We start from the raw sequence: 22,977 nt of genomic DNA on the forward strand, positions 1-22,977 counted from the left end.
CCTAGCCTCTGTTTCTGCCAGTGAGTTCTCCAGTGCCGCTTTCTATTTGAGAACATGCACAAAAACATGATAAAGCACCGTTTCCCTGCTTGTTTTAAGTCTAGCTTTATATTTTCCTGCCTCTGGTTCAGATAATCGATTTAATCTCGCTCTACTTTCCACTTGTGTCTCACCATGCTGAGCTGAGACTGCAGCTCGATCTCCAGACTCTGTAAGGTGTTTCGTAGCTCTGTGACCTGCGATCTGGTCGTTTGTATGGTCTCTGTGCTGATGGCCACCTCTTTGTTAAACCCTGCCGTCTAAACAAAAGACAAAAACACTATATCACTACCCAGGCACTACTACGAGTGACATCTTGATAGCAAAGTAGAATTCAGATTTAGAATGAAGGAGAAAGAAGATGTCTTACCTTGTCTTTGAACATTCTTCCTGTTCCCTGCGGTGTTTCTGTATGATGTTCTCGTAATGAGCACGAATCTCATCCAGAACTCTGTTCAGGTCTTGCTGAGGAGCAGCATCCACCTCTACGTTCACTGTGCATGTCAGCTGTGACCTCAGTGCAGCCAAGCTCCTGTGATGCCACAGTGTAAAATAATATGATCATAATATAATACTTCAAAATTTAGGATCACTTCTACATAGATGATTTATCAGAAAAGCACTACACACCTCCTGGTGGTTCTTCTTCATACATGCCAGCTCTTCCTCCAGACAGTTGATCTGCATCTCCAGGTCGGCCCTTGTCATGTTTGTCTGGTTCAGTAAGTGGCGCAGGTTAGCAACGTCGGCCTCCACAGACTGACGCATCACCACCTCATGCTCATATCTGATTGACATAGAGAATCATTATTTTAAACACAACCAATCTCATTAAATACACACATGCACTACTGTTCAATAGATTGGAACCAGTAAGTTTTTTGTACATTTTGCAAAGACGTTTCTTATGCTTACCGAGGCTGCATTTATTTGACCAAAATACAATAAAACTGTCATATTGCAATTTGTTTTAAAATGTAATGCAGGCCTATTAATGCAATGTCAACGCTGATTTATTTTAGCAACCATTACTCCAGACTTCAGTGTCACTTGATCCTTCAGAAATCATTCTTATATACTTATTTGCTGCTCAATGCTGAAAACAGTTGTGCTGAATATTTTATACAGCAATCTGGTTGCATCGACGTTCACAATATTGCGGTCAACACTATGTAGCTTACTTGATCCTGAAGTCATCGGCAGCCAGTTTAGCATTGTCGATCTGCAGAAGGACGTTGGCATTGTGGAGGGTAGCGTTTTTAATCTGAAATGTAAAAAATGTAATACATGAGAACACATAGACTTGCTTTATATGGACATAGGCTATCATCAAACTCTGAGAAAGCAAGTCTCTTTTTTTAAGCTGCTGTATCCAAAATATAATTTGCACTAGAATGTGCTAGTAATGTTTCATATTTGTTCAGGCATCACTGTACCTTGTCTTTCAGGTCCTTGATGTGTTCCAGTAGCAGCTGTAGTCTTTTTGGCACACCGGCCCCTTCTTCTCATAGCACTCACGGATCTGTCTCTCCAGGATGGCATTGGCAGCCTCCAGAGAGCGCACCTTCTCCAGGTAGGACGCCAGACGGTCGTTCAGGTTCTGCATGGTGGCCTTCTCATTCAGCTGGAAGTCATTTACAACACAGCCTCCAGGCAGTATGCCAGCTGCATATCCTCCGTAATATCCTCCACCGTATCCTCCACCAAAACCATATCCTCCACCATATCCTCCGGGTCTGTATTGCAGCGAGGAGGAAGAGATGCGGGTGTTTCCACCTAAACCACTTCCATACACGCTGTAGGCTTTCTGTGGAAAGACCATGGAACCACCACAGCTCTTGGTGATGAAGGACTTTGAGGTCACGGTCTTGGGTCCTTTGAAGGACGTAACGCGAACAGAGGACGACATGGTGGATGGATACGGAGATGAGATGAGCCCAGAGAGGAAACCGTTGAGAGAGTTGTCCAGACGAGGATGGCACCTTTGAGCCCAGCTCTGACCTCTTATAGAGATGCAGATCCAGGGCGGCTCCAGGACTTTCTGGGTGGGCGAGGGAGGGTAGGGTGTGTGTGGGAGAGTGTATGTGTGTCAGTCCCACCAGTCACCACCAGCAGAGATGGAGCTTAAAGACCAGTGTTCAGGTTCCACCCTGGTGAGGAAGCTGCTAATGAATTTATGTGTTAACCGAATTAACTCATGAGAACTCCTCACCCTCAAGACTACAATGAAGGGAGTGAAGTAAAATAATTAGGCTTGTGACACACACTGTACGATGTGTGTGTGTGTGTGTGTGTGTGTGTGTGTGTGTGTGTTTACGTGCATGTACCAGTGTCTTGTACCAATGAAGGAAATCTCTTCAACTGTACGGTGACGAAAAAGTTGCCTGAGCTGGTCATACAAGGTTGTAGATTTGATAAATTCACCATTTTCATCATAATAAAGAAGGGTTTGGTAGACATGTAACTCCCCGAGGAGATGTGAGATCATCTGCGGCAGTTTCACCTCCCTTATACAGGTCACACGGATCAGCTTGAGTAATTGCATGCACAGTTTAGTCATTTTATTTTATTTTATTTTATTTTATTTTATTTATTGTGAATGCTGCATGTGTGCAGTATTTTAATATTTATTTAGTATGTAGACCAGTGCTTCCCAAACCTGTCCTAGAGGCCTCCCTGGGGAAGCAATGATGTAGACAAAAAACATACAAACATACAAAAGTACAAAAGATTCCACGTTTGTGTCCAAGTTTGTCACAAAGCGTGCATTAAATGTCTAAATTAAATTGGATTATTTAAATGATTTAGATGAGTAAAATGTCTATTTTCAGAGTGTCCTATCTAATAAAGCTTCTTTATTCTAAGTCTGAATTCAGATTCAGAGAGAGTTGTTTATGTGCACTAGAGGGCACTGTGAGCAGCAGGTTGAGAGCAGTACTGAATCTGATACTCTTGTCTCTTGTCGGTTCAGTGGTGGCGACTGTAATCCAAGCTACTGGGAGGCTGAGGCTGGCGGATCGCTTGAGCTCAGGGCTTATGGGCTGCAGTGTACTGTGTAGAGAAGGTGTCCGCACTACGTTTGGTATTGATATGATGCTCCTGGGGTAGCTCGGGGCCAGCAGGTCATTTAAGGAGGGGTGAACCAGTCTAGGTCAGAGACGGAGCAGGTCAAAGCCCCAGTGTCGGTCAGTAGCGGGATTGCACCTGTGAATAGACACTGCAGCACAAAACTGAGCGAGACAAAAATTTTAATAAAAATTATCCCATATTATTAATCACCAATCACCGGGCGCAGCTGTGGCCTAATGGTAAGATAGTTGGACTTGTAACCCAAAGGTTGCAGGTTTGAGTCTCAGTGCTGGCAGGAGTTGTAGGTGGCAGAGAGAAAGGCACTGAATGCCCAGTTGCTCCCTGGGCGCTGGATCTATAGCTGCCCACTGCTCCAGGTGTGTGTTCACTTCTCACTGCTGTGTGTGGTGTGCACTTGGATGGGGTTAAATGCAGAGCACCACTTCAAATTATGGGTTACCACACTTGGCAAATGTCACGACTTTCACTTTCTTTAATCTCCATTGCTTTTGGTTTTGACAAATTTTTGAAGTTTGAATAATTGAAGGATAAAAGAAACTCAGATACTTTGATCTCCTGAGAAACAAACAATACAAACATTCACAGGCATCTTCGAGACACCCCAGGGAGTGGAGGTGCAGAAAACGCCTCTCTCACAGCCCCTTTCACACTGCACGTCGGACCCACAATATTTCCGGAACATTGCCGGGTCGCCTTCTGTGTGAAAGAAACCACGTCCCGGGATTGATTACCGTATTGAACCCGGGTCGGGGACCTAGTAACATTGCGGGGTTCGACCCGGGTCGAGCACTGTGTAAACAAAAGCCAGATCTAATTCTGTGTCGAAGTGATGACGCGCGTTATCGCGCAACTCTTTTACCGGCTGTTTTGAAGGAAGATCAACGTTCGCGAAGAAAACATATGTGCAAACTATAATAAAGCAGATATTAGTTAGATCATCACTTCCCGCGCTGAAGCAGAGATCGTTTGCTTGCTTCAGTGAAAGTATAACATGCCTAGTGTTTTCGACTCGTACATTACACATCACGCTCTGATGTCACGTGTCGTTACGGGATCTTCAAGGGTTGTGTGTGAAAGCACGCACATATACCGGGTCATCACTGGCAGTGTGAAAGTGCAAAATCTAGCGACCCGGGAACAATTGCAGGAACACTTTATCTGTGTATTTGCCCGAATGGCAGTGTGAAAGGGGCTGATATAATGTTATCAGTTCCTTCTCATCCCCTTCCTCACACACACTACATCCACTTGGTTAACTCAGAATGGTCAATAGTATAATGTTCTACATGAATGCAAGTAATATTTTCAGTCATGTTTGGAATCATTTGAATTGTCTCAGGGCGAGTGGAACAATGGTCTCAATCTTACAAAAGTAGACCCAGGGGCCTCCATGTAAATTACCTTCTGTTCCCTTTGAGCTGTAAACCACCCAAGTTAGGGACCCGAATAAATGCAAATTCCAATTGTTAGTTCCGGTCTCCATCTCAGGGGATGTTTGTCTTGGTCTGAGGTACTTAAGGAAATGCTGCAAGAGAATCAGGGCCAACTGTACCCGGAATGAGCCCATGGTATGAAGTGTGTTCACACACTTCATAAAGTCATGTATGCATCTTTTACTCTTAAATTCATCTTTGGGAATTTGATGTCTTGTACTGATTAAAAACCATGCTGTGTATTGTAAATAACGGTGTTTTATACTTTTAATAACCTAGTAGTAAAACAATGTAAATGGGGCAAAAATGTTTAGAAAGATTTCTAGTCTCCCCCTCCCTTGCTTCACAGTGGTTTGATCCAAATGTACATCACCTCAGTTGCAGAGTCCGTGGTTTTCCCGTGGAACTGTGCTACTTCTGTTACTGTGGGTTGAAGCAACCCCAATAACGTGATATAAATATGATTTTTACCAGGGAACCCCCCTCAAAACGTAATTGGGCTAGTTTTGAGTAGAAATTGGGTGGGTTTTGTTGTGAAAACCCAGCATTACTGCAGCACACACACACACAAGTCTGGTGAGCGAGAACAAGATCAATAGTCATAGTACTCAACTGTCAAGGTTATTTTATTCACAACAAATTGTATGAAGTAATTATTTATCTTTAATACAGATCATGCAGCATATTTTTCGATGAGTCTGCTATGTTAGCAATAAAAACGTTTCCATGACCATAACAGCTTGAAGTTGTCTAATTAGGCACAGTCTTCCTGCTGCATTTATAGTAGTAGGCTTTATTGTCCTTACAAGTACAATTTTAGCTGTATTATTTGTGTCCCCTTCAAAAATTGCTCTTGAGAAATTGTATGTTTATTGCCAACAACCTCAAATGTACACCCCTGCCTAAGCCATATCCAGTTTGAGTTTCTCCACTTCTTTTTTTTCGCCTTCCCACGGACCGTTGGCTGAACGTCTAATGCATATGGCACACAAAATCGGAAACACTTCAGGAGTGTCGAAGTCATCAACAGATTGCTTGAATTTTGGAGCATTTCCATGAGACATGTGTGTCACGTTCTTTAACGTTCCTCCAGGAGTATTTAAATATCTAAAGTTTGCAGCACAGAATCTTTAAAATATGTTAAGAGTTTTACACACTGGTCTGTTATTGTGGCAACATTTCCACACCTCGAAACACGACGATGAACGAAACGAACTGTGATTGGTTGTTTGACATGTCGGTCAAACCACCTCATGGGTGGGCCTTGGCCAATGAAAGATGCCATAGATTACAGACCTTCAGTCTAGAAAACATATGAAGGATTTTCTAGAAGCAAGGTTAAAATAAAATCTTGTGTTCCCATCCTAACAAAACAATACGGTACTTTATTTACTAAAATAAGTTTAATCTAACCATATCCAAAAACTCGCTCACTCTGCCATTATTTAATAGATGCACTAGATTTGTATTGAATAGTACGTGGAGACACGTTTTTAGAACACACTGAGCAATACAACACTGCACCACTGCCAGTTTTTGGTAAAAATGCCGTACCACACCCAATCAACAACCTCTGATTGCAGCAACTTGTTCTGAAACTGTACCGCAATTTTATTTCTGATTCATAGCATTCCCTGAAGTCAACAGGACTGGAACCATTCTAAAAACAAATGGCAAAATTTTAGCTCATCTCATCAGTCAGCATTTGAACAAAATTAATGCCACGATGTCTGCCAATGAGTCTGCTTTCCTGTAGAGACACAGTTGGGAGTTAATTTTCTCTCTACATTTCACTAAATCTTTTGTTCTTGTCTCTTTATGAAGATTACTGATCATTACATGACCTGTTACATCATGCAAATCATGTAAGCGCAGAACAAATGTGTCCTTAATCTTCACAAATTAAGGCAAGATACACTTTCATTCATCCAAAAAAAGTGTTTGTACTGTACATACATGTTTAAGGTCCAGGCACTCGGCCCAAGGAAGGTATCCGGTGCTGGATGAAGGTTTCCTGCGTGTTCAGTCTTTCAGGGCGAAGAGTTATTCAGTTTAGGTTAAACTCAAATTTGACTCCATTTTATCATTTAATCTGACTCCATTTTTTCCTTTATGATCTCGAATTTAGGTTGAAAGGCAAATTGGTTGTATGCCTTTTTAATTAATATTCTTCTGACATTTGATTATTGTAGTTAACTCTATTTTTATATTAACTTGTTCATTCGGGTGCTCATGCTGCTAACAAGGATACAACGTAATCTACTAGTCAATAATTACAGAGTAAGACAGAATAGAATCAAAATGTAACAATTTATTAACAGTCAGGTAGATATGTATTTTGCCAATTACATATCCAATTGAAACACATCAAATCATATCAATACAAAACATAAAATTCTCAAAGATGAATCTAAAATTAAAATGCATACCTGACATTAGGAAATACATAGTATGAAGTGAAGAGACACACAACACACTACGGGCTTTCTGGCTCCAGAAATCGCCCTGATCCTTTAAATACCTCAGACCGAGACAAACATCCACCGAGATGAAGACAGAAACTAACAATTGGAATTTCATTATTTGGCCAGATGGCAGAGGGAAGGTATGAATTAAGTGAATTTAGATGAATTAAAGACCCAAAGGGTTGACAATGCCTGACTACGCCACCCTGGGAATCTCACCCAGGGAATTTATTCGAGATACTATACACAGGTCCCCCACTCTGTGGCAAAATAGACAATGGAGACAGAGGTACTGGTATAAAAATATAACTATTTATTTTGAATTTAATGACAAAAGCTTAAGATGCATTCACTGTAAAAATGGGACCAGAATTACACAAATGGTCCAGAAAAGACAATGAGGAGCTGCAGCCTGGGCTACATGACTGGCCGTACAGGCCTTTACTCTAAGTACACTGCACACTCACACCAATCCAAAAGCCCCAGTGCACACGGCAAATCACATCACTCCGTGAGGAAACACCATCACCACCCAAAGAAAGACTTCAGCCCTGCTCTCCTTAAAAGGCCTGCAGCTCCTGTAACACAGTATCTAAAAGACAACACACACTCAAACATAAACAAAAATAATTAACACAATATTTATGCAGGCAACACAGCTGACACTTAATGCCTGACAAAGTTAACCAAATTAAATCAAATTAATAAAAATAAAACAAAACCAATTGTCACTGAAACAAACAAATCACGCCAGTACACTGGCAATAATGCAGAAATTAACCCAAAATAACAAATAAGCCAATTAAATGAAAACACAACTGGACCATATAAATGCAAAAGCACTCCCACCTCTCAGCGGATTCACAACTCAGCGGATTCACAACCGCATTAAAACGGAATTCCCGAATGTTCAACCGGAACAAGACAGCGGTGACGTCACTGCATGCCCCTATCATCCTACAACATAGGGGAAAACTAATCATATTAACCAGTCACCATAAGACATTTATGTAATAAACCAACATGAATTAAACCTACCAGATAACAGGCACCCGGGAGTCAGTAGAAGTGAAGATAATATTCCATAAATTAATGCGAAGTATAGTTTCAGTTTAATCACTCAGCCGGTGGAGCTCAGGATACGCGAGGAAAATAACTCAGCATAGCAACTTTATTTATTTTATTTATTCCGCACGCTATTACAGCCATTCAAAACGCATAACGTTACCTGAATGTGGTCGCATATACAGATGCGAGACACACACCGCCACCAACAAGTCAAAGCCACAATATCTGCAGCCACGGAGATAACTACAGTTGCCACAATCGTCCTGCAAAGCCAAAGTTACAACAGCCCTTAGTCCATGAACCAGAAGCAAAACGGGATCCCGGGAAGTGATGCTCGTCTAAGTCACATGCACATGTTGTTTAAATACACGTAATCCAACCCCCTCTATCAGCCCCAACCAATGAATAAACTAATGCCTAATGGACTACCGATCTCTACCTGTCACAGGACTTCTCTAAACACAGGGTCAGCCCTCTGTAAAGACCACATCTCCTCACCTGAGTAACTGGGAAAAGACATCATAACAGCCTGAGTAACTGGAAGGACCACCCTATCTTCCAAGGCCTGATGTACCTCCACAGGCAACACTAGTGCCCAAGGTCTCAATACCCAAACCCCAATTAAGGGAGCATGGTGGGTTCTGTCTGGAGAGGGCATCTGCATTCTTATTACTTCTCCCTGACCTATACCTGATCTCAAAATCAAAGGAGGCCAGTTGTGCAGCCCAGCACTGTTCTGTAGCACCAAGTTTAGCTGACGCCAAATGACTTAGGGGGTTGTTGTCTGTAAACACAACACATTTCTGCCCTAATAGGTATTCCCTAAATTTCTCGGCCATGGCCCACTTGAGCGCAAGAAACTCCAATTTCATTGAGCTATAATTTGACATATTGCGCTCAGTGGGCAAAAGACTGTGGCTGGCAGAGGCAACGGGCCGCACCTGACCTCCCTTTTTCTGGAAAAGGACTGCCCCCAGTCCTGCATGACTGGCATCCACTTCCAGGATAAAAGGCTGGGAAAAGTCTGCATATGCCAAAACGGGTGCTGATGTAAGTTTACTTTTCAGCCCATCAAAACTCTGTTGGCACTGGTCAGTCCATGCTGCCCTGAAATCCTGAGAAGCTCGCTTCCTGGGCCTTACCTCTGCAAATTCAGACACTAACCGATGTAATGGAGCTGCAAATTTTGCAAAGCCCTTGACAAATCGACGATAGTAACTTGCGAACCCCAGAAAGGAACGCAACTCACCAACAGTCTCTGGTTGACGCCACTGTGACACTACCTCCACCTTACTGGGGTCTGTGAACACCCCCTCAGAGGAGATCACATGCCCAAGGTATTTTACCGCTCTCTGAAAAAATGAGCATTTCTCCAACCTAGCCTTTAACCCCTCCCGCTCTAATCGACTCAAGACAACTTCCAACCACATCAGATGTTGGGCCACAGATGACGAGAATACAACAATGTCATCAAGATATAACAGCAGAGATTGCCCTTGCTGATCACCAAATAATCGTTGCATCAGCCGCTGAAAGGTGCTAGGGGCATTACAAAGCCCAAAGGGCATATGGTTGTACTCAAATAACCCAAAGGGGGTACAAAAAGCAGTCTTGGGTCAATCTCTCATGGCCATCGGGACTTGATTGTACCCGCTGGCTAAATCCATGGTGGAAAACCAGCGGGCCCCAGTTAGGGAATCCAAAGATTCCTCGATGCGTGGTAAAGGAAATGCATCCTTGCGGGTCTTTGAATTCAACTGACGGTAGTCTACACACATGCGCAGACTGCCGTCCTTTTTCTTTACCAAGACTATTGGAGAGGCATAAGGGCTACTGCTCTCCCTGATCACTTGCGCCTCGAGTAGCTGATTAACATGGGCTTTAACGACCTCATACTCTGAGGGGGGTTTTCTTTGATAGCGCTGTCCAACGGGGATATTGTCAACCAGAAGGATCTCATGGATAATCAAATTGGTACACCCCAGATCGCCCTCTTGTGCAGAAAACACTGCATGATAGTCCAATACAGCACTTACCTGAGAGCCTGACCACTAGCGGAGAGCACCTGGGAGCCCTGGACGTCAGTGGCAGCAACAGACTGTACCTCTACCACCTCAGTGGGCAAGCTGACCACTAAGACACTATTCAGACTACCTAAAATGCTACGAGGGTAAAGCAACAGATCCAATGTCCCTAAATTCACCACAGGTACGGAAATCGTACCATGGATAACTTTTATCAATGCAGGAGAGGCCAAAAATCCAGAAGGCAAACCCTCCCCCAAGGGTTCGAAAAGCACAGTGGTATCTGCAAACTGCTTGGAACATGTTGCGGCCACTAACTTTATAGTACCACCAGGAATACGACATGCACGACGGCCACGTACTCTAACCTTGCCCACACTGCTCTCACTGGGCTGGGTACTAGCTTGCTGACAATGCTGAAGGGCCTGAACCATAATACTTGGGGCCTGTGACACCGACGGCAGGCTGAATAAGGCGGGGCCATGCTGCCCAAAGAGCTCCTGGTAACAGCGCCGTAGAATATTCATCCCTAAAACTCCCGGGACTCTAGTGCACGGCCCACCCGGAGGATCCCTGACCACCAGGACCCCGCAGTTTGGCACCCGCCTGCCGCACAGCTCCACATCCAACTCGATATACCCGACGTATGGTATCGCAAGGCCATTAGCGGCATGAAGCTGTAACCAGTGACATGTCTCCATCCCTCCCTGTCCCCACTGTTCGCTGTACTCACGGAAACAACTATCTGTTATGGTGGACACCATCGATCCAGTGTCCACCAAACAGGAGATCGAAACACCACCAAAAAGGGCAATGAGATGAGGGCAAGATGAAACTAACTGATGCACGGAAGTACGGACAGACCCTTCTCGTTCCCAACGTATCGCCTCACCCCGGACATCTAAGAAGGTGCATAATGGCTGCCGGCGCACCAATTGTTTAAGTTCACGACGCAATGTCGGATCTAAAACAAATTCAACAAATTGGTCGTGAAATAATATTTCCGCATTTGGCATGGCAGAGGACGACTGCTGCTTAACTTTCTCCTGGAGGCCCATCAGGGCAAGGGAGAACTCCAAAAGGATACCTGACGCTCCACTAAATTTTGGACATTTCCGGTCTCTAGGGACAAAAACAAACCTATCCGCTGATCGGGCACCAGCACCGGGCAAAATAGGCCTTGCTGCCGCATCATTGCCAGGTGTGGTATTACTCACTAGGGAACTTACTGAAGGTTGTTCCTGCCTCAGCCTCTCATTCTCCACTCTCAACTGAGCCACCAGATCCTGTAGCTCCTGCACTTCTCCCTCCATCTTGAACAGTAAGCAAACAATTAAATTACCTGCAAAAATAAGATTGGAGAGAACGGTTGAACATACGCCGCTGTCTTGTTCCTACATACACTTTACAAAAACACATACACACATTAAACCCAAAACCAATACCAATGTCTCCACAAAACAAGAAAAACCACAGAAGCAGGGTCCTGCCGACTATGCCAGTTTGTGGCAAGATGGCAGAGGGAAGGTATGAATTAAGTGAACTTAGATGAATTAAAGACCCAAAGGGTTGACAATGCCTGACTACGCCGCCCTGGGAATCTCACCCAGGGAATTTATTCGAGATACTATACACAGGTCCCCCACTCTGTGGCAAAATGGACAATGGAGACAGAGGTACTGGTATAAAAATATAACTATTCATTTTGAATTTAATGACAAAAGCTTAAGATGCATTCACTGTAAAAATGGGACCAGAATTACACAAATGGTCCAGAAAAGACAATGAGGAGCTGCAGCCTGGGCTACATGTCTGGCCGTACAGGCCTTTACTCTAAGTACACTGCACACTCACACCAATCCAAAAGCCCCAGTGCACACGGCAAATCACATCACTCCGTGAGGAAACACCTTCACCACCCAAAGAAAGACTTCAGCCCTGCTCTCCTTAAAAGGCCTGCAGCTCCTGTAACACAGAATCTAAAAGACACACACACACTCAAACATAAACTAAAATAATTAACACAATATTTAGGCAGGCAACACAGCTGACACTTAATGCCTGGCAAAGTTAACCAAATTAAATCAAATTAATAAAAATAAAACAAAACCAATTGTCACTGAAACAAACAAATCATGCCAGTACACTGGCAATAATGCAGAAATTAACCCAAAATAACAAATAAACCAATTAAATGAAAACACAACTGGACCATATAAATGCAAAAGCACTCCGACACCACTCAGCGGATTCACAACCGCATTAAAACGGAATTCCCGAATGTTCAACCGGAACAAGACAGCGGTGACATCACTGCATGCCCCTATCACCCTACAACATAGGGGAAAACTAATCATGTTAACCAGTCACCATAAGACATTTATGTAATAAACCAACATGAATTAAACCTACCAGATAACAGGCACAGGGACCCGGGAGTCAGTAGAAGTGAAGATAATATTCCATAAAACAATGCAAAGTATAGTTTCAGTTTAATCACTCAGCCGGTGGAGCTCAGGATACTCGAGGAAAATAACTCAGCATATACGGTCATCATCCGCGCATACGCAGCATTGTACTGACTACAATGAAAGCATGAACTACTAACGAAACGCAAGCAAATCCGCATGCTATTACAGCCATTCAAAACGCATAACGTTACCTGAATGTGGTCGCATATACAGATGCGAGACACACGCCGCCACCAACAAAGCCACAATATCTGCAGCCACGGAGATAACTACAGTTGCCACAATCGTCCTGCAAAGTCAAAGTTACAACAGCCCTTAGTCCATGAACCAGAAGCGAAACGGGATCACGGGAAGTGACGCTCGTCTAAGTCACACTCGCATGTTGTTTATATACACGTAATCCAACCCCCTCTATCAGCCCCAACCAATGAATAAACTAATGCCTAATGGTATACCGATCTCTACCTGCCACAATTTAGGTCAGGTCCCAGACCAGGGTAGTTTACACCTCAATGGGAACAGAAGGTAATTTACATGGAGGACACTAGAGCCCCTTTCACACTGCCATTCCGGCAAATACAGGGGTAAAGTGTTCCTGCAATTGTTCCCAGGGTCGCTAGATTTTGCACTTTCACACTGCAAGTGATGACCTGGTATATGTGCGTGCTTTCACACACAACCCTTGAAGATCCCGTAACGACACGTGACATCAGAGCGTGACGTGTAATGTACGAGTCGACAACGCTAGGCACGTTATACTTTCACTGAAGCAAGCAAACGATCTCTGCGTCAGCGCGGAAAGTGAGGAACTATCTGATCTCTGCTTCATTACAGTTTGCACATATGTTTTCGTCGCGAACGTTGATCTTCCTTCAAAACAGCCGGTAAAAGAGTTGTGCGATAACGGAATTAGATCTGGCTTTTGTTCACACAGTGCTCGTCCCGGGTCGAACCCCGCAATGTTACTAGATCCCCGACCCGGGTTCAATTCGGTAATCGATCCCGGGACGTGGTTGCTTTCACACAGAAGGCGACCCGGCAATGTTCCGGAAATATTGCAGGTCCGACGTGAAGTGTGAAAGGGGCTCTGAGAGAGGCGTTTTCTGCAGGAAAGGGCACTCCCATTACAGTAATCAAAATATCTCTTGACTCTTCGGATCTGTATTATCTTCTAATCTACTTTTGTAAGATTGAGACCATTGTACCAGTTGCACTGAGACATTTCAAATGATACCAGACATGACTGTTAGTTCACTTGCATTGACATTTTAATGTAATCATTTTGAGCAGACTGAGTAGAAGGAAGATTGGATGAAGGGTTTTTTAAATGAAACAAATGGCCAGAAGGGGAGGAGGTCTCCTGCTCCTCCACTCTGTGGGGTGTCTCGAAGATGCCCGTGTTTGTTTGTGTTGTCTGTTTCTCAGAAGATCAAAGTATCTCAGGTTCTTTCGTCCTTACACATGTCTGCGTTTATCTTCTGCACATATTTCCCTCTGTATATAGACTAAATTTTCTTTTTACACAATTGCAATTGTTTGTGAAGGAAAAAGGTGTTTACTGATAAAGGGGAAGTCAATAGCCAGCCAGCTTGTGTGACCTTTCCTTCACCGCTTTTGTGATGGATCTGTTGCCAAGCAACATATACACTATTGTTGTCAGGCTGTTACAGAAGGAACCCAGGAATAACACTGGGAAGACTGAAACTCAGTTTATTTCCCTCATAGCCTGTTTTCTAGTGATTACTGTAAATTAGTGTTTTCAAAAAGTCTAAATATTATATAAGGATGTAATATGAAATCCAAACTTCATATTGTTTTGCATTTTGACATAGACACCAGTCCCTTTTATAATATAGTGTTCAGATGAAGAAAAACAATGTAAAAGTAATTCACAAAAGCAGCTTTATTGTCAGAGACAGGTTTATCACGCACAAATAAGAGTATGATCTGTTTATCTTTCAGTTACACTTGTTCTCAGTATGCATTCAGAACCAAATGTACTGTATGTGTGTTTTCTCATAAAGCAGTGTGATGTGCATTTAGCATTTAGAAGGTATGCTGTGTCTTGTGGATTGTTGTTGTTGATGTTCCACCTTGGCTGATGGTGACAGTTCCACCGGAAGCAGACAGAGAGAGAGAGTCAGTAATGCAAAAACACTTTACAGCATTCACTGCAATACCTGCAACAGAGAAATACACTGCAGTATGCAAAGAAAGACTTTAATTACCTGGTATTTGAGTCCTGAATAAAGGGAAATAAAAGATGCATTAGTAAAATCATTCCAGAATAATGTCACATGAACCATGCACCACTGCTTTTGACAAACAATAACTCTGATAAATGCATAACTCTGATAATTTGTAAATTAAAGAAACCGATTTACTCCTAATTTTCCAGGAGGCTCCTGTAGGTGGCGATCTCCTGCACCAGGCAGCTTTTGATTTCCAACAGTAAGGCATAATCACGTCCCTGCTGCTCAATGCTAGCCCGCATATGACTAAGCTCAGCCTCCAGCGTGTCAATCTGGTTCTGGTAGCCTGCTAGCATAGCGCTGTACCTAGCCTCTGCCAGTGAGTTTTCCAGTGCCCCTTTCTGTTTGAGTAATGAGAACATGCAGAAATAGGTCACTATGTATGAAACATATTTATTTTTGTGAAAATCAAATGGATTGGATGAATGATGAGTGAATTGTCATTCTTTACAAAGAGTGAAAAAGTCCACAAATGGAGCCTTCAGATCTCAAGACAGTTATAATTGCCTTTTTTAAAATGTACCTGACCTACTTCCTGGGATTTGGAGGGCTTTATTAAATAATCCATTCTGGACATATCTCACACTCGCCCTCTTTTCCATCTTTTTCCTGTACATCTTTCAGTATACTTGCCTGACCTCTTAAGTAATGTTTTATCTGAACTTCGGTTCAGATAATGTAATCTCCCGCTCTCCCCGCTAAACTTCCTGCTTCCACTTGTGTCTCACCATGCTGAGTTGAGACTGTAGCTCGATCTCCAGACTCTGTAAGGTGCGTCGTAGATCTGTGATCTGTGTCTTGGTTGTTTGTATGGTCTCTGTGCTGATGGACACTTCTTTGTGCAACACTGTTGTCTAAAAGAAACAGAAACGCACACAATATGAACTCAAGTAGTGTATATCATCAGCTAAACTGTATTTTTATTTGACTTCAGAGTCACAAGTACTGGAATAGTTTGTTTATTATTCAGTGAATTCAGGGCTTTTGATAGCAGATCAAGTCTTACCTTGTCTTTAAACCAGTCTTCCTGTTCCCTGCGGTGTTTCTGTATGATGTTCTCGTAATGAGCACGAATCTCATCCAGAACTCTGTTCAGGTCTTGCTGAGGAGCAGCATCCACCTCTACATTCACTGTGCCTGTCAGCTGTGACCTCAGCGCAGCTAAGTCCTGTAAACCCACAAGGCTTCAGCATTAGGTCTCTGACTAGCTTCATAAGTCCAAAAAACAGTACATTCAAGTTACTACAAACCTCCTGGTGGTTCTTCTTCATAAACGCCAGCTCATCCTGCAGATTCTCGATCTGCATCTCCAGGTCGGTCTTCGTCAGGGTTGTCTTGTCCACCAAGAAGCGCAGGTTAGCAACGTCGGCCTCCACAGTCTGACGTATTACCAATTCGTGCTCATACCTGATTGGTGGAGAAGCAGGATAAGGAATAAACCCACCAATCATGTATGAAACTTACTTTAACTTACTTTATTCTGAAGTCATCGACGGCCAGTTTAGAGTTGTCGAACTGCAGGAGGATGCTGGCATTGTTGATGGTAGCGTTTTTTATCTGTAAAGAAAATATGCAGTTTTTAAAGCATGAATTCATTACAGTATGCATTGTTACATGCCAAATGTGTCGGACATTGGAATCTTTTATATGATAACGCAGAATGCATTGTGTTGCAAAAATTCTCTATTACCTGAGCTGGATTATTGCACAAAAAATTTGTGAAACGTGGCATATTCATTCAGGCATCACTGTACCTTGTCCTTCAGGTCATTGATGGTGTTCCAGTAGTGGCTGTAGTCTCTCTGTGCGATTGGCCCCTTCTTCTCGTAGTACTCACGGATCTGCCTCTCCAAAGTGGCATTGGCAGCCTCCAGCGAGCGCACCTTCTCCAGATAGGACGCCAGACGGTCGTTCAGGTTCTGCATGGTGGCCTTCTCATTCAGCCGGACCAAGTCACTGTCACCTCCAACCAAGAATCCAGCACCGTATCCTCCTCCGTGTCCTCCATCAAAACCGTATCCTCCACCATATCCTCCACCAACTCTATAGGAAGAGATGCGTGTGGTTCCTCCCAGACTACCTCCATAGACGCTGTAGGCTTTCTGTGGAGAGGCCATCGAACTACCCCGAGTCTTGGTGATAATGGACTTTGAGGTCACAGTCCTGGGAACTGAACTGGTTGACGAATGAAGATAGACCGACATGATGGATGGATGCAGAGATGAGAAGAATGCAGAGAGGGCAATACAGGAAACTGCTAGAGTTGTCCTGAAGAGGAGTGGTGCCTTCAAGCTCATCTTGGTCCTCTTATAGAGCTAAAGCTAGAGGGCAGGTCCTGCATTTTGTGGACGGGAGGGGCGAAGGAGCGTTTGTTTGGGTCAGACCCTTCTGTAACCTCCAGCTGAGGCTCAAGGACCAGAGTAGAGCCCTGCGCAGGACTGTTTTCTTAAACCTGCACCCATCCGCTCCTGCGAATGTGTGACCAGGTCCGCCCCATCCCGCAACCTGTGTGTCCACTCCCGCCCGCACCCACGGACTTTATCTCAGAGCTTGTGAAGAATGTACACAAATAGGTACTCAGACTAAATATTCGTTCAAGTTAACATCTAGAATAACAGATTTTAAACATGATTTCATTTTAATAATATGAAGTAACCAATGCTAAACACACACCAAAGCACCACACATGACCCCTATATATATATGTGTGTGTGTGTGTGTGTGTGTGTGTGTGTGTGTGTGTGTGTGTGTGTGTGTATCTAAATCCCTGGACCGGGGCCAGTGATTTAGAGTCTTTATTCTCTTGGCTAGGGGTGGGCGATATGATAAAAATAAAACAATTCTTTTTTTTTTTTTAGAAATGACATGATTTTATCACGATTCTTTGTCATGTTGATTTTTCGATTTTGCAAGCTGTTTGAGCATCACGTCCAAACTAATTTGCCTATTATAAAGCCTTTTAAAGTAACAAAATCTGAAAAAGTATGGCGGATATTTAGGTCAAAGTGCATAGGTTAAAAAAAACAATTATTTCAACTTTGTTATTAAAAAATTAATATACATATAATAAAATAATATATCTAATACATATTAATACATCCAGAAATTGATCCTCATACCATAATATCCCTATGAGGTTCTGACAATTCTTTGCTTAACATTCAATGTTGTGTCTTTTAATAGTAAAATAAACGTTTCTTTGAGTAAAGATCAGACTGAGATTAATTGTTATGAGTGCACGACTTTCTGTCACATTGCTATCATTGCTATGATGTTGTGGTAACCAGGTTGTTGCTCTGCAATTGCTAAGGTTTTCCAGTTGTTTGTGCGAGCAAGGGCCAGTGATAAATGGAGTGGTTTCATTTGTATGAGCAATAATGGGTGAAGAGGAACATGAAAGATTGGTTTGCAAAATTACCTCTTGTGCATGTTTTTAAGCTTTGTAATTTTGAAGTTTATGTTAAGATACACTGTTCATTCCCTTTCAAGGTGGTATGGGTGGTGACACATGTAAGGTTTTAAGTTTATTTCCCTCATAGCCTCTTTTCTAGTGATTACTGTAAATTAGTGTTTTCAAGTAATAGCACCACATTACAGTCTAAATATTATTTCAGGATGTAATATGAAATCCAAACTTCATATTGTTTTGCATTTTGACATAGACACCAGTCCCTTTTATAATATAGTGTTCAGATGAAGAAAAACTTCAAAGTAATTCACAAAAGCAGCTTTATTGTCAGAGACAGGTTTATCACGCACAAATAAGAGTATGATCTGTTTATCTTTCAGTTACACTTGTTCTCAGTATGCATTCAGAACCAAATGTACTGTCTGTGTGTTTTCTCATAAAGCAGTGTGATGTGCATTTAGCATTTAGAAGGTATGCTGTGTCTTGTGGATTGTTGTTGTTGTTGTTCCACCTTGGCTGATGGTGACAGTTCCACCTGAAGCAGACAGAGAGAGAGAGTCAGTAATGCAAAAACACTTTACAGCATTCACTGCAATACCTGCAACAGAAAATCCACTGCAGTATGCAAAGAAAGACTTTAATTACCTGGTATTTGAGTCCTGAATAAAGGGAAATAAAAGATGCATTAGTAAAATCATTCCAGATTAATGTCACATGAACCATGCACCACTGCTTTTGACAAACAATAACTCTGATAAATGAAAGAAACCGACTTACTTGATGTCCTGATTTTCCAGGAGGCTCCTGTAGGTGGCAATCTCCTGCTCCAGGCGGCTCTTGATGTCCAACAATAAGGCATAATCACGTCCCTGCTGCTCAATGCTAGCCCGCATATGACTAAGCTCAGCCTCCAGCGTGTCAATCTGGTTCTGGTAGCCTGCTAGCATAGCGCTGTACCTAGCCTCTGTGTCTGCCAGTGAGTTCTCCAGTGCCCCTTTCTGTGTGAGCAATGAGAACATGCAGAAATAGGTCACTATGTATGAAACATATTTATTTTTGTGAAAATCAAATGGATTGGATGAATGATGAGTGAATTGTCATTCTTTACAAAGAGTGAAAAAGTCCACAAATGGAGCCTTTAGATCTCAGGACGTCCAAAGTTATACATGGCTTTTTTCCATCTGTTTCTTGCACATGTTGCACATGCACATCTTTCTGTATACTTGGCTGACCTCTTAAGTAATGTTTTTTCTGACCTTCGGTTCAGATAATGTAATCTCCCGCTCTCCCCGCTAAACTTCCTGCTTCCACTTGTGTCTCACCATGCTGAGTTGAGACTGTAGCTCGATCTCCAGACTCTGTAAGGTGCGTCGTAGATCTGTGATCTGTGTCTTGGTTGTTTGTATGGTCTCTGTGCTGATGGACACTTCTTTGTGCAACACTGTCGTCTAAAAGAAACAGAAACGCACACAATATGAACTCAAGTATCATAAGATAAACTGTATTTTTATTTGACTTCAGAGTCACTAGTACTGGAATAGGTTGTTTATTATTCAGTGAATTCAGGGCTTTTTATAGCAGATCAAGTCTTACCTTGTCTTTAAACCAGTCTTCCTGTTCCCTGCGGTGTTTCTGTATGATGTTCTCGTAATGAGCACGAATCTCATCCAGAACTCTGTTCAGGTCTTGCTGAGGAGCAGCATCCACCTCTACGTTCACTGTGCCTGTCAGCTGTGACCTCAGCGCAGCTAAGTCCTGTAAACCCACAAGGCTTCAGCATTAGGTCTCTGACTAGCTTCATAAGTCCAAAAAAACACTACATGCAAGTTACTACAAACCTCCTGGTGGTTCTTCTTCATAAACGCCAGCTCATCCTGCAGATTCTCGATCTGCATCTCCAGGTCGGCCTTTGTCAGGGTCGTCTGGTCCAGCAAGCGGCGCAGGTTAGCGATGTCAGCCTCCACAGTCTGACGCATTACCAATTCGTGCTCATACCTGATTGGTGGAGAAGCAGGATAAGGAATAAACCCACCAATCATGTATGAAACTTACTTTAACTTACTTTATTCTGAAGTCATCGACAGCCAGTTTAGAGTTGTCGAACTGCAGGAGGATGCTGGCATTGTTGATGGTAGCGTTTTTAATCTGTAAAGAAAATATGCAGTTTTTAAAGCATGAATTCATTATAGAATTGCAGTGTGGCATGCCAAATGTGTCGGACATTGGAATCTTTTATATGATAACGCAGAATGCATTGGGTTGCAAACATTCTCTATTACCTGAACTGGATTATTGCACTAACAATTTATTAATCATGTGTCATATTCATTCAGGCATCACTGTACCTTGTCCTTCAGGTCATTGATGGTGTTCCAGTAGTGGCTGTAGTCTCTCTGTGCGATCGGCCCCTTCTTCTCATAGTACTCACGGATCTGCCTCTCCAAAGTGGCATTGGCAGCCTCCAGCGAGCGCACCTTCTCCAGATAGGACGCCAGACGGTCGTTCAGGTTCTGCATGGTGGCCTTCTCATTCAGCCGGACCAAATCACTGTCACCTCCAACCAAGAATCCAGCACCGTATCCTCCTCCGTGTCCTCCACCAAAACCGTATCCTCCACCATATCCTCCACCAACTCTGTAGGAAGAGATGCGTGTGGTTCCTCCCAGACTACCTCCATAGACGCTGTAGGCTTTCTGTGGAGAGGCCATCGAACTACCCCGAGTCTTGGTGATAATGGACTTTGAGGTCACAGTCCTGGGAACTGAACTGGTTGACGAATGAAGATAGACCGACATGATGGATGGATGCAGAGATGAGAAGAATGCAGAGAGGGCAATACAGGAAACTGCTAGAGTTGTCCTGAAGAGGAGTGGTGCCTTCAAGCTCATCTCGGTCCTCTTATAGAGCTAAAGCTAGAGGGCGGGACCTGAATTTTGTGGACGGGAGGGGCGAAGGACCGTTTGTTTGGGTCAGACCCTTCTGCAACCCTCAGCTGAGACTCATGGACCAGAGTTCAGTTTCCACCCTGAAACTGCAAAGAAATGTCTCTGTGTCTTTATAAATGATTGCAATGTCCTCACCCTTGAGAATTCAATGAAGGGAGTGCAACAAGATTGCGGACACTTTGAGACAAACACACACACACATACATGTGTTTATATGTGTGGCAGTTTTCCCTTTCTTTGTCAGTCTCTTTGAAATTGAACAAAGACACTAAACAAGTATTGTTAGGATACAGAATAGTTTTAACATCATTTATGTTTGATCAATCCCTAAGGGAACATAAACCTTGTTCACAACCAAACATCAGAGAGTTCAAATGTTTTTTCTCAGTGTGCAGATATTAGAAGGAAAGTCTTAATTTAAAACCATGAGAACACTTGCACGTGTTTTCTTTGCACATAAAGTGCTTCACTAACCAGTAAGTCCATTATATAGAAAAAATCTTTAAGAAATCTATTTTAAAACATGTCCCAAGTTAATTCCACTTGTTTGTTTTAATTAAAATATATATATATTGTAATGAGTGCACGACTTTCTGTCACATTGCTATGATGTTGTGGTAACCAGGTTGTTGCTCTGCAATTGCTAAGGTTTTCCAGTTGTTTGTGCGAGCAAGAACCAGTGATAAATGAAGTGGTTTCAAAGGTATGAGCAATAATGGGTGAGGAGGAACATGAAAGATTAGTTTGCAAAATTACCTCTTGTGCATGTTTTGAAGCTTTGTAATTTTGACGTTTATGTTAAGCTACGCTGTTCAATCCCTTTCAAGGTGGTATGGGTGGTGACACATGTAAGGTTTTAAGTGTGTAAGCATGTGTTTTTGTGTCTGTTGTTGCCTGCAGAGGATTTGCCTTGATTGTGGGCTCCCTGGGGGGGATGTGACATCATCTGACTATTGCACCACCACCCAGTTAACAGGTCACATCTGGAACTTTGCATGCTTACTTCACTGATCAACAATGGAGACAGAGGAGGGGTGGCTGGGTGGGTGGGGGTTATAATTTATTTTCTCAAGAACAGATATTATGAAACTTTGTTCCTGTGAATTGCATGTATGTGAGTTATTATCATAAATTAAACCCTAAGTTGCTTACCAGAACACAGGGAAACTTTAATTAAATGAAAAATCGATTGGCACTGAAATAATTGTATTATTTCAGCATGACTGCAGAGTGATAAAAGAGACAACCCAGCAGTATGAAATCCGTTTTCTGGGGCATTTTTTCAATTTGGGGGGCATTATATGAAAATATTTGACCATTAAGAATCAAGTACTGCAGATATCTGTGTAAAATAGTTTTTAGAGATTTTAGCACTAGCATGCATCAGCATGACTTCAGGTCTGCTTGATCAGCTCTTTTTCGTGCTCAAGTCTGCCTCTGTTGAAGGCATTAGTCTGGGTGACTCTCATACGTGACTCACTGTATAAACAGAGCTCCACCTCACCTCTCTCTCTCTCTAAGCTGTCTTCAAAGAGCTCATGGGAGAGTTGCTAACTATTATTACTCATGAAAATGAATGAAATTGGCTGTTCTGTCTGTTCTGGTTGTTCTGTCCAGGCGAGCACCAGGTAATAGCCTGCTGTCACTGCAGGCAATTATTATCACATATTTAATCTATTCTAATTCTAATTTTGGTTAAGCTATTATTGTTTCATTTACCTGTAATAGTTTACAACATAGTTAAAGTCTAGATAAGTGCTAATTAGAGTCTAGAGTACAGT

The 22,977-nt window shown here is 42.7% G+C and overlaps 2 protein-coding genes and 1 pseudogene across 2 annotated transcripts; all 3 read right to left on the reverse strand.

The window, feature by feature from the left end:
• LOC113110546 (keratin, type I cytoskeletal 13-like) overlaps nt 1-2,245 on the reverse strand; it is a 15,783-nt pseudogene extending 13,538 nt beyond the window's left edge.
• A 12,233-nt stretch (nt 2,246-14,478) lies between these two features.
• Nucleotides 14,479-17,154, reverse strand: LOC113110665 (keratin, type I cytoskeletal 15-like). The gene is made up of 8 exons (XM_026274796.1): nt 16,597-17,154; nt 16,317-16,399; nt 16,093-16,249; nt 15,849-16,010; nt 15,571-15,696; nt 14,975-15,183; nt 14,819-14,832; nt 14,479-14,688 (listed from the first exon to the last, which is right to left on the reverse strand). The coding sequence occupies exons 1-6, from the start codon at nt 17,137-17,139 to the stop codon at nt 14,977-14,979; spliced, it is 1,278 nt and encodes a 425-aa protein (XP_026130581.1). The 5' UTR covers nt 17,140-17,154; the 3' UTR covers nt 14,479-14,688; nt 14,819-14,832; nt 14,975-14,976.
• Nucleotides 17,155-18,553: 1,399 nt separating this feature from the next.
• LOC113110662 (keratin, type I cytoskeletal 19) lies at nt 18,554-21,154 on the reverse strand. The gene is made up of 8 exons (XM_026274793.1): nt 20,597-21,154; nt 20,314-20,396; nt 20,090-20,246; nt 19,845-20,006; nt 19,574-19,699; nt 19,029-19,249; nt 18,897-18,910; nt 18,554-18,786 (listed from the first exon to the last, which is right to left on the reverse strand). The coding sequence occupies exons 1-8, from the start codon at nt 21,137-21,139 to the stop codon at nt 18,716-18,718; spliced, it is 1,377 nt and encodes a 458-aa protein (XP_026130578.1). The 5' UTR covers nt 21,140-21,154; the 3' UTR covers nt 18,554-18,715.
• Nucleotides 21,155-22,977: the final 1,823 nt, after the last annotated feature.

Source organism: Carassius auratus, chromosome 11 (genome assembly GCF_003368295.1).
Source record: "Carassius auratus strain Wakin chromosome 11, ASM336829v1, whole genome shotgun sequence".
Classification (NCBI taxonomy): domain Eukaryota; kingdom Metazoa; phylum Chordata; class Actinopteri; order Cypriniformes; family Cyprinidae; genus Carassius; species Carassius auratus.